Here is an 11423-nt window from a genome sequence, read left to right on the forward strand (position 1 = left end):
TCAAACAAGAACAAGGGTAGAATGGCTAGTTGTCTATCAAACAGATGCTTATTATGGATGGATCACTACTTAGGTTTGTTTAATTAATTTTGGAGAATTGTTTTTCAAGGAACTTTTATTATGATAAGTTTATAGCACTCTCTTGATTGTCTTTCACTCTTACATGACTCTAAAACAGGTACTCTGTGTTTGGGAAAAAATTGGGACAGGAAGCGGAAGAGGTGCAGGACTTATATGAGACCCAAGAACAGTGGTGAAGCTTCCACGAAGGCTGATGATGACTAATCATTAAGTTATTTACTGTATCATGGATGATAGAGTAATGTTGAAACCATGGATAAATATCTAGGTTCTAGTATGGTTTATGCGCCGGTAGGGAGCTGCTGTATGGCTTGTTGAAGCTCGTAAGCACTATAACTTAAAATCTATTAAACCCATTTAGCTAACTAATCCAGTCTACTGACCTCCCACCTCGAACGTGTTTCAACATTTCATTACACTTAATTCAACAGTATATGAACTAGACGCGATCATTTTGCGGGTCGGATCGGGCTTGGGTTGGGTCGGGATGGTTCGTGTCGAAAAAGCTCGATTAATTTCGGGTAAAAAATTTGTACCCATGATCATCCGATGTGCGTTGCCTGGCTGAGTTTTCGAGCCAGACTCGAACTTCCTGTTATTTTTAGTAGAAAAATAAATAAAATCAACTTCTGGTGGGTTCAGCTGACTCAAATATTTTCAGATCCAATTTTTCAGGAATGGTTTTCACTGACCAAGCCTAGCCTTACAATTAGCGTGGGCAGGCCAAAATCTAGTCCGGCTCGAGCCTAAAATGCTTAGGTCTAATATGAACCCTATTTCAACATCTCAAGTAGGCTAATTCAATGTGTTTTCTGGGAGCAAGAGTAGCATATTCACAAGCAAGTAGATTCAAATGCGTTGTTGAAGTAGTATAAATAAAATGTGGAATTAGAGTATCTGAAAATGTTGAACTCCTGCTCCAGGGATTGATACTCCTTTTGGTTGCTGCTCCCCACACAGTCATGCTAGCTACTGCTTCCCCACCCTCCCACATACCATCTAAACCATCTCTATACTAAGATAGCACATAGCTCAAACATTGGAAGGCATACAAGAAGAAACTTGCGGAAGTTATACCGATTTTTCCGAAAGACAATTAAAATCTGGCCTGGTCCACGGCTGCAATGGGCCTAGGGTACCCAAGCCTTATAAAAGTTGGCCTCGCCCACAAAATGGGGACCCATCAGTTGTTTAATTATTTTTCAACTAAAAACGAAATCCGATTTAGCCTGAGCTGGGCCCAAGTCATGCCCGAAATGCAGGCCCAATGCTGGCCCATGGGTAGGCTTCGGCAGAATTTTTAGGCTTGAAACCGACCGGGTTTTTTGTTGGACTGGCCTAAATCTGGCCGAGCTCACGAAATGCTCAGACCTAGACCAAGAATACGATGCTTAGCTTGTAAACCTTGGGCTGCTGGTTCCTCACCCAAAGCCCAAGATCGGCCCACGATTTCTTAGCCCATTTTGTCATTTAAAGCAAACTGTTTTGTCGCACACACGCACCTAAACGCTCAGCAAAACCTCCTCCCTCGCCGCCGCCGCCGCCGCCATGGCGAGTGCGCCGCAAAACCCCACCACGGCAGCCACCAGCGACGCCCTTCGCGTGGCCGACCTCCCGGGCCGCGGCCGCGGTCTCGTGGCCGCCCGCAACGTCCGTGAGGGCGAGGTGCTTCTTTCCGAGCCGGCGCTCCTCCTCTACCCGTCCACCCTCGCCTCCCTCCGCTCCTACTGCGCCGCCTGCTTCCGCTCCCTCCCCGCCTCTGCCGTGGTACCCTGCGCCTCCTGCCGCGCCGCCGCCTTCTGCTCCCCGGCCTGCGCCGCCGCCTCGCACCCGCGCCTTCTCTGCGCCGCGCTCTCCCACGGCGGCGGCGCCGGCCTCGCCGCCGCCGCCCCAACCGAGGCGGTCCAGGAGCCACTCCTCTTCCTCCTCTCCGCCTATTCCCTTCCAGATCCCTCCATTCACACAATCCTCTCCCTCTCCTCGGCGCCGCCCCCACCCCCGGGAGCGCAGGATGCAGCGGGCCTCCACGCCGCGGTGGCGGCGCTGGCGCCGCCGCAGATGCTTCCTCAGGGCTTCTCGCCGGACCTCACGGCGGCGCTCCTCGCCAAGGACCGGGGCAACAGCTTCGCCATCATGGAGCCGTACCGCCCCGGGATGTCGCTCGAGCTCCTCAAGGCGCGCGCCTACGCGGTGTACTCGCAGGCGTCGCTGTTCAACCATGACTGCCTGCCCAATGCGTGCCATTTCGATTACCCCGACAGGCCGGGGCCGGGGAACACCGACATTGTGGTGCGTGCGCTCCATGATATTTCAGAGGGGAGGGAGGTCTGTATCAGCTACTTCGCGGCCAATTGGAGGTATGCTGACAGGCAGCGCAGGCTGCTGGAGGATTATGGATTCCGGTGTGAGTGTGATCGCTGTCAGGTGGAGAGCCGGTGGAAGGACGATGATGATAACAATGGAGATGAGGGGGATGAGGATGACACCATGGAAGAGGAAGAGGGTGAGGATGGTGGAGATGACGATGGTGATGATGGAATGGAGGATGGGGAAGGTGGTCCTGATGGCGATGATGATTTCCCGCATGCCTACTTCTTTGTGAGGTATCTTTGTGACAGCGAGGGCTGCTGGGGCATGCTTGCGCCATTGCCACCATCACCGAAAGGTGAGCTGTCCCATGTGTTTGAATGCAATCTCTGTGGGAAGCTGAGGAAGGAAGAGGATGCCATGCCTGATGAGGGCACTTCTGGCATGGTCCATTAGAACGATTTAAGCAATACTGATCTGCTTGCTGCTTATTTTAATGGGTAAGAGCTTGGTACAACACTCTGTTTTCTTCAATATTTACCTGCAGTTTGTTTTAATGCCCTGGGATTTGCTATGTTCACATCTTTAATAACATTTCTGAAGCTAGCATACAATTTGTTGTGCTCTATCATTTGATTTAATATCTTACACATTGTTCAGTTAGCAATTTGCTTATGTGGAGGTTCTTTGGAATGATCTAATTAGTTTGCAATTTTAAACATGTTATCAGACCTCAATTTTGTCTGGTAATTTGGACATTTTTTAAAATATAGATCTTCTTTTATGTTTTCTTTGAATTCCCATGTTAAATTCAATTCATGGAACAGGACAGCATCAGGAGTTGAGTTATAATTAGCAATTTGGCACTACTTTTCTTCTAGAATAATCAAATGCATTATTTGACCTTTGAAACTTACCATTCAGAATATTGCCTTGTTGGATCCTCTGATTATGATTATTCCCTTGGATTGACAGTACTGTCATGTGGATGTTAATACTCACACACAGAGTCCAATCATTTTGTTGGCAAGTAAATAAGTGCCCACCATCAGCCACCTGCATCACTTCATTTTCTGTGTTACTGGTTCCATTCCGCTTGTATTTACCATCACACTATTGACCTAATGTTGTTTCAGGATTTAGGCTGCACAGTCCTCCACTGTTGAGTGTTAGTTCAGCCACACAGTCTGTGCCTCAGATAATTCTGGCTGAAGCTTTGCTCATGTGAGCTACTATAGCTTTTACTACAGTGCGTAGTTACAATATTTTCTTGGGAGGCTACACCCGAGTCTAAGGTTTAGAAGTGAAATGTTACACAATAGGCTGTAGATCCACGAAGCTAAACTAAGAAAGTGGGAGTGAGTGTCAAAATGGTGTTTCATGTTAATGTAGATTCCAGTGAGATATTTGATTTGAACAGATTTAGGCATGGGGAATTACAAATTTCTTAATGGTTGTCCTCTTGGCCAATACTGATAATAAATTCTGCGATGATAAACTATTTAGGCATACGCCTTGTTCCTGCGTTACGTTAGCTACAAAATTAGCTGTGTTATATTTTAGGGAAAATAACTATATTATATCAAGACTATTTTAGGTAAAATAACTACACTATAACTACGAAATAACTGTGTTGCTGATTATCTGATGTGCAGATAATTTTATGGTAGAACACTTGGCAAAGGAAGTGTGTTTGGCAATCCCCTCTCCATTGTGAGTTGTTTGGCAGAAAAAAGAATAGGTTCGATTCACCTAAAAGCAGGAGGAGCGTGTATGGGTTCCCATGTTGTAGGCAGACCTTCCTGTACTGTGTTTGGAAATCCTACTTTGGCTGTACCTACAATTTACTGTACGCCTTGATTTCCCTCCCTTGGTGATTCACATCTGGGAAGCCCACCTATTTGGGTAGGTGATAATGACTCTGGTATCAGCATTACTGTGTTCTAGAAATCAGTTTTGGCATAGTGTGGCTGTTATGGTCACCTCGTTGCATTTCATATCTACTGATGAGAATCGCATATAAGTCTGATCTGCATAATAAACTGAGTAAATGCAAAAGGCAAAGGCTATAACCGAGTGGATTTGATGCTGCTTTACCAGCTTGCATTGCCATTCAGAAAGTCAGTGAATTGTTTTTTTCCAAAGGATTTTTTCTAGAAAAGCCAAAACAAACACACACAGCGGTTCAACAGCGAGCAGCGTCCGTCAGCTCACATCTCCTCACAGGGAAAATAGCTACTAGCAGTTAAACTCTGGGAGCATGGCGGTTGCATTAGTTATCCATGAAAAAGGCTGGTGAATCAGGAACAAAAAGGAAAAATAAAAGCATGAACTCTCTTTTGAATGACCAAAGCATGAACTCTCTGATTTGAGACGCACCGTTGCTAATAGATCTGGGAGGCACGGTTCCGATGCACTACTCCGTGAACTCTAATTTGTGGTTCATGCCTTTCCATTTGTGGGGGACGCAATAGGGATGGGATCAGGAGGCAGCACAGACGAAGAAAGATCCATTCATTTTTTTTCCGATATGGAAGCTTTATTAAATTTGAAGGGCATTACATCGAGATGATATAAAATCTTGAAAAACATTCTCAACCTCTGCATAGCTGGATACACACGGCCTATATATGAAATAGAAATACCCAAACAATCTAATGATAATCAATCTGCAGACTAGTTCGCCACCCATGTGTTTGGGTAAAAAACTCCTTGACTACCTATACCAATCGTAGTAACGCTGCAGTAACCATATCCTGTGAAGCTGGCTTCTATAAGATAGCCCATATGGAGTCAATGCATAATTTGGAAGATAACCTGAAATGGGGATGAGTTTTTTTTTTACCAACTACTATATCGTTTCTGCATAGCCATAGTGACCAACATGTAGCAGCCGCTTCTAGAAGAACTAACGGTTTCAGCTCCTTTTCAATGCTTCATAGACAATTCCCAAATATATTAGACACACTATGAGGTTGATAAAGTCCTAGTACCGCATATATAGTGGACCACACCGCAAGTGCAAAGCGACATTCAAAGAAAATGTGTTTAATTGTTTCATCCTTACGACAGAAGCAACATCTTTTGCTCCCTCGCCAATTGTGTTTTGCTAAGTTTTTTTTGTCAAAACCTCTTACGAAGCCCTTCGTAAGTACCACATAAAGATCTTAATTTTTAACAGAGCTTTTAGTTTCCACATACACTTATTTAAATTGAGGACATTGCTATGGATCATTTCCAGGTAGCAAGACTTCACTGAGAATTGACCACTTGGGTGTAGATTCCAGTGAAATTCATTTGGTTCCTGGCTTAGCACAATGTTAGCAATATGTGGAAATAAATTGTTCCAAGCTGTTAGCTTGTGTGCAATAAGATCTCTTCGCCAAATTATGTTTAATGGTGAGGTCCCGAACATTTCTGCAACAGTGCATGTTTGTGACGAACTATGTTGTACAAACAGGGATATTGTTCCCGCAACGTTGAATTTCCCAACCATTCATTCTCCCAAAACCTAACTTGCACTAGTAGAGAATTGGCTTTCCATACGCCCCCTTTTGTCCCGGTTTAAAGTTGGCCCGGGACAAAAGGTTCACCAACCGGGACTAAAACTCGGTCACTGGTGGGGGCCTCACCAACCGGAACCTTTTATCCCGGTTGCAAAGGCTAATGGGAAAAAAAGACTCTGAGAGGCCTTTTATCCCGGTTTGAAACACCAACCGGGATAAAAGGGGGGGGTCTTTTATCCCGGTTGGTAACACCAACCGAGATAAAAGGGTCAAGAGCCTTTTATCCCGGTTTGTAATACCAACCGGGATAAAAGGGGGTCATTTATCCCGGTTGGTCTTTCAAACCGGGATAAAAGGGCCCCCAACGAGGTGACTGGAAGGTGACTGGAAGGGGATTAAATCGTGGGGGACCCTTTTATCCTGGTTGGAAACACCAACCGGGATAAAAGGGGGTCTTTTATCCCGGTTGGTGTTTCCAACCGGGATAAAAGGGTCCCCCACGAGTTAATACAAAAGGATAGTATCCCCTACATAGTTAGATGTGGTGTGTAGGTGGGATGGCAAGGAAGCTACGCGTGAGGCTGGAGGTTGTGGGTTCGAATCCCACGAACCGCGCACGCGCATATTTCGCGTGAAAAATCGCGTGACTTGTAACTTGCGACGTGCGCGTGTGGGGGGCCTGCCTGGGAGCTCGGGAACTTTTTTTTTGCAGCGTCGGCGCTCTCGACCATTTTATCCCGGTTGGTGTTACCAACCGGGATAAAAGGGGGTCTTTTATCCCGGTTGAGTGACCCGGGATAAAAGACCCCCCCCTTTTGTCCCGGTTGGTTTATCCCGGATGCGTTTTCGAGATATTTGCACCCTACCAACCGGGATTAAAGCCCATTTCTCTACTAGTGTTGTGTTCCATCTTTAATTATGAAGGTTCCAAAATGTAGAAAATCCTATTTTGCCCTTCATAAGGCTAGCCAAAAAATGCGAGTCCCCATTTCTCCATTGAACTTGTGAGAGTGGTTTAGAACCAAGATTTTTTACTTGTGAGTAGCTTGAAAAGCCACTTACTAAGGAAAGCAGTGTTTTTAAAATCTAAATTTTGAATCCGTAGAACCCCTTGATCTTTCAGCTGGCACAAGATACTCCATTGGGCTAGGCGGTACTTTCGTTTCTGGTCATCACTTTGCTAAAAAGAATTTTGAGCGAAAGTAGTCCAGTTTCTTGAGTACCCCTCGAGGGATCGCAAAGAAAGATATCATATACATAGGCAAACTACTAAGCATTGAGTTAATTAATGTTAGTCATCCCCCTTGAAAGATGCTTACCTTTCCAACTACTGAGTCTTTTGTTTTTCAATCCGCATCTGACAGTTTCCTATAATGTATTGGAATACCCAAGTACTTCAATAGAAAATCTCCCTGGTTACAGCCAAAATAGTTCAGCATGGAGCTCTTTCTCTGTGCATGATTATTAGTTACAGCTGGGAGAACAGATGCCCGGCCTGGTTGGGACCTGATGCTAGCCTGGCAGACTGATCTTTCACGCCGACCAAATTAGAGAAAAGAAAAGGCGGCCAAGCGATCAGGCCTGCAGAGGCGTGCCGTCCTGGCAACGCCCACCCAGCTTGGCAACCAGCAAGGTCATGTCCACGTGGCGCGACACCGACGTCATGTCGCCGTCCAGTGCCACGTGGCCGCACCTCAGGCGCCCCAGCTGGCTCCGATCGAGAGGCCAAGGACGACGACCGCAAGGAACGTTCATGGCACACCGAGTGAGCGAGAAACGAGAGAAGTAAAAGAAGCGCGTGAAGATGACGACCTTTCGCCTTCAGCTCTTGCTGAAAACAAAGCTGTTTTGGTTTCTTTTGCCATCTGGTCATCAGCAGGAGTAGGACGACGCGTCCAAGCAAGCTGCGGTTGCGCGTTGCCGGCCGCTATATATACACATATATGCAGGGAGCACGATCATCTTCGTTCCTTTAATACACGCAGTCCCATCGAACCAGAGAGACGACGAACACAGTGCTAGCTCTTTGCAGCTGATCATGAGCTACCAAGCAGAAGCAGGCTACCCGCCCCCGGGCCAGCAGGCTTACGGCGCGCCCCCGCCGCCAGCCTACGTCGCGCCGCCGCCGGCGTACCCGCCGACCCAGGACGCCGGCGCGTACGGCCAGCAGCAGCAGCAGCAGCAGCATGAGACCACCAGCCGCGGCGGCGACGGCTTCTGGAAAGGATGGTGAGCTTTCTTGCTGATGCTCTAGCGTATAGTGTGTTGGTTCAGGGGATGGCTGAGATGTGTGCTTGGGTCTTTGCTAATAACTCTATGCTCCTGTTGCTGTTGCGTGTCCTCTCAGCTGCGCCGCCATCTGCTGCTGCTGCGTCCTCGACATGTGCTTCTGAGAAGGAGGACGACGGGTCCACCTGCTCGATCGCCATGACCGGGGGATTGCATGCCATGGAGTTGGATGCTCGTAGCCGCCGACCCGCCGTGGTGTGCTATGTTGTGTTACCCATATCGATAGGCTTGTTAGTCATTTGGTTCCTTCCTGTGGTTGTACAGTGAGGAGTTTATGTGGAGGCATTCTTTTTATGATGCCCATGTTCCTGCAGTCTCTGTTCCATGTAATTCAACATTATTTACTTTTGTATAAACATCGATTGAATTCTTGTTAGCTCTGCTAATACCTCCATTTTCTTTCGGAAATGCATGGGTTAGTGAGTAGATGGGTTAGTTTGAGTTATCCTGTAATTTTAGCACACTTCAATATTCCAACATTTATACTAAGGTTTGAGGTAGCGTAGTGTTAACACAGTAATTAAACAGGCAAAACATTTAATCAACATGGAAAGTGGATAAGCACACGAGACGAATTAAAATGGAAGTTTATTTCTGGTGGAAGATTTGTGAAGAGAGGACTTTCCAATACGAGACCATGGCAACAACACAGGTAGCTTAGCAATTCCCAATATATCTTCCCTAAAATAAAAATTTTGGGTGTGGAGAGCAAACAACGCGCTGCAACAGTTTCCAAAGTGCATGTCTATCATTTTGGCCAACTCAAAACCAGTAGCCAACCTAGCAAGAGACGAGGAAGGTCTATGCTAGCTCAATCCCCTAATTCTGACCGTTTTCACATCAAAATCCATCTTGCACGTCTCAAACAAATTCCCAAAAGGCACGCCAGCAAATATATTTTGGACCTATTTATGGCTGGCGCGGTGTAATTTAATATTTTTTGGAACTGCTCATGCTGAGGGGTATTGTTTTTGTTCCAGGGATGACCGCAAAACCAGTTATTAGGAGTACCTTTTTGGAATAGTTGGAGAAACAAATATGGTCGAAAACTAACCTTCCATCCACCCACTTTTGTCCCGATTAATGACTAAAGATTCATCAACCGGGATTAAAATTTAGTTACCGGTAGAGGGCTCACTAACCGGGACTAAAGAGCCTCTTTAGTCCCGGTTCTAAAGGCCAGTGGTCCTGATGGGCCTTTTCTCCCGGTTGGAAACACCAAATCCCGGTTGGTGTTTCCAATCGGAACTAAAATATTACTTCCAGTTGAAAGCACCAACCAGGACTAAAGGTTAGGGCCGTCCCCTTGCTTCGCGCCTTACTTTTGATTGGCAATAGGGTTTGATATGATGCAGGTAGGGGCTGCTTCGTTGGTGGTCACTAAGGGTTGTTTGGATCCTTAGACTAAAGTTTAGCTCAGGTCACATTGAATGTTTGGATGCTAATTAGGAGTATTAAATATAGGCTAATGACAAAAATAATTACATAAATGAGGGCTAATTCGCAAGACAAATCCATTAAGCTTAATTAGTTTATGATTAGCACATGTGATGCTACAGTAAACATGTGCTAATTATGGATTAATTAGGCTTCATAGATTCTTGTTGCGAATTAGCCCTCATATATGCAATTATTTTTATTATTAGCCTATGTTTAATACTCCTAATTAATTAGCATCCAAACATCCAATGTGACCCGGGCTAAACTCTCACTACAGGATACAGGTTTTATGCCGAGTGTCAGGGGCACTCGGCGAAACCCAAAATACTCTCGGCAATAAGTTCGCCGAGTGTTACACTCGGCATCTGGCACTCGGCAAAATTTCAGTCGGCAAAGTAACCTTCGCCGAGTGTTTTCAGTCGGGCACTCGGCAAAGCTTTCGCCGAGTGTCCAGAAAACACTCGGCAAACCATTTTTTGAAAAAAATAAAAAAAGGACACGCCGACACCGTCGGCCGCACCACCAGCATGTCGCCACCATCCATGCCGCCACCGCCGTAGCCGGCCACCATCCACGCCCGCCGCCACCACCACAGCCGGCCACCATCCACGCCCGCTGCCACCACCACAGCCGGCCACCATCCACGCCCGCTGTCACCACCACAGCCGGCCACCACCACCACCACCACCACAGCCCGCCGACCACCACGAGCTGCCTCCCGCCGGCCACCACGAGCTGCCTCCCGCCGGCCACCACCACCACCACATCTCCACGCCGCTGCTCCCGGGGCCCCCGACGCGAGTCCCCGCCGGATCCGGGGAGGAGGGGCGGTGCGGCGGCCGGATTCGGGGAGGGGCGGGGTGGCGGTCGAAGACGCTGTCGGAGAGAGGGGCTAGCCGCGCGAGGGAGGGAGGAGGGGAGAGGAGGGGGAGGGGCGCCAGTAGGAGAGGGAGAGGGAGGGAGGGAGGGAGGGAAGGGGCGGTGGTGCCGGCTAGCCGGCGGCGGGAAGAGGCAGGTGGGGGGCCCGGTGTTGCACGGAGGAAGAGGAGGGGGGGCGTCGGGCAGGTGCGTGGGCGGTGTTGCGCGGAGGAAGGAGGAGCGCGTCGGGCGGGTGGGGTGCTGGGGTCGGGGGGGCGGGGACGGGAGATGAAATAGATATTTTTGACATTCCGAGTGTCCCGATCTGGGACACTCGTAAAGGATTTTTTTAATTTTTTTTGCCAAGTGTGAAGATAAAACACTCGGCAAAGCTCCTCTTTGCGGAGTGTTTTTTTATACTCGGTAAAGCCATTCTTTGCCGAGTGTTTTTAGCTCGGCACTCGGCAAAGAGCTTGTTTGCCGAGTGTTCGAAAAAAAATACTCGGTAAAGAAAAAACACTCGGCAAAGGAAAAAACACTCGGCAAATTTACAATTCCCGTAGTGTCTAGTTAAGAATCCAAACATCCCCTAAATCTACTGACGCAGGAATTCGGCGCCTCAAAAATCTACTGCAAATGCATGTGGTGCACTGTGCTGTGGCAGCCACGACTGTAGCTGTGGCGAATCGTGGCTAGGAACCGAGCAGCCCCGTAATCTCCAGCCTCTGCTCGAAAAAAAAACACATTAATTTTTTTTATCCATGCTATCGTCTGACCAAACAATAAATTGGGACCAAGTTTATTCCTCGAACCAAACTACAAGTTTAGTGGATCATCTTATCTTTAAGGCTCTGTTTGGCAACCGACTCCTAAACTTTAGTACCTGTCACATCGGATGTTTATATACTAATTAGAAGTATTAAATATAGTTTAATTACAAAA

At 47.4% G+C, this 11423-nt stretch overlaps 2 protein-coding genes across 3 annotated transcripts; both read left to right on the forward strand.

The window, feature by feature from the left end:
• The first annotated feature begins 1581 nt into the window (after positions 1–1581).
• LOC117862188 (histone-lysine N-methyltransferase ASHR2) lies at positions 1582–4385 on the forward strand. Of its 2 annotated transcripts, XR_004641910.2 has the most exons (3): positions 1582–2888; positions 3525–3612; positions 4044–4385. XR_004641910.2 is itself a non-coding variant. In XM_034745718.2 (2 exons), exon 1 carries the CDS (start codon positions 1630–1632, stop codon positions 2842–2844), a length of 1215 nt encoding a protein of 404 aa, XP_034601609.1. In that variant the 5' UTR covers positions 1583–1629; the 3' UTR covers positions 2845–2888; positions 4044–4385. The 2 variants fall into 2 exon arrangements, 1 of the variants encoding a protein (XP_034601609.1); XM_034745718.2 differs by lacking the exon at positions 3525–3612 and having other exon boundaries at positions 1583–2888.
• A 3444-nt stretch (positions 4386–7829) lies between these two features.
• On the forward strand, positions 7830–8559 carry LOC117859551 (uncharacterized). Its single transcript, XM_034742673.2, has 2 exons — positions 7830–8123; positions 8242–8559. The coding sequence occupies exons 1-2, from the start codon at positions 7933–7935 to the stop codon at positions 8285–8287; spliced, it is 237 nt and encodes a 78-aa protein (XP_034598564.1). The 5' UTR covers positions 7830–7932; the 3' UTR covers positions 8288–8559.
• Positions 8560–11423: the final 2864 nt, after the last annotated feature.

This window comes from Setaria viridis, chromosome 6 (genome assembly GCF_005286985.2).
Source record: "Setaria viridis chromosome 6, Setaria_viridis_v4.0, whole genome shotgun sequence".
NCBI lineage: Eukaryota > Viridiplantae > Streptophyta > Magnoliopsida > Poales > Poaceae > Setaria > Setaria viridis.

Coding starts and splice junctions, on each gene's coding strand:
- LOC117859551 (XM_034742673.2), top strand. CDS start 7,933: ATGAGCTACCAAGCAGAAGCAGGCTACCCGCCCCCGGGCCAGCAGGCT. Junction 8,124..8,241: donor GACGGCTTCTGGAAAGGATG/GTGAGCTTTCTT, acceptor GTGTCCTCTCAG/CTGCGCCGCCATCTGCTGCT.
- LOC117862188 (XM_034745718.2), top strand. CDS start 1,630: ATGGCGAGTGCGCCGCAAAACCCCACCACGGCAGCCACCAGCGACGCC.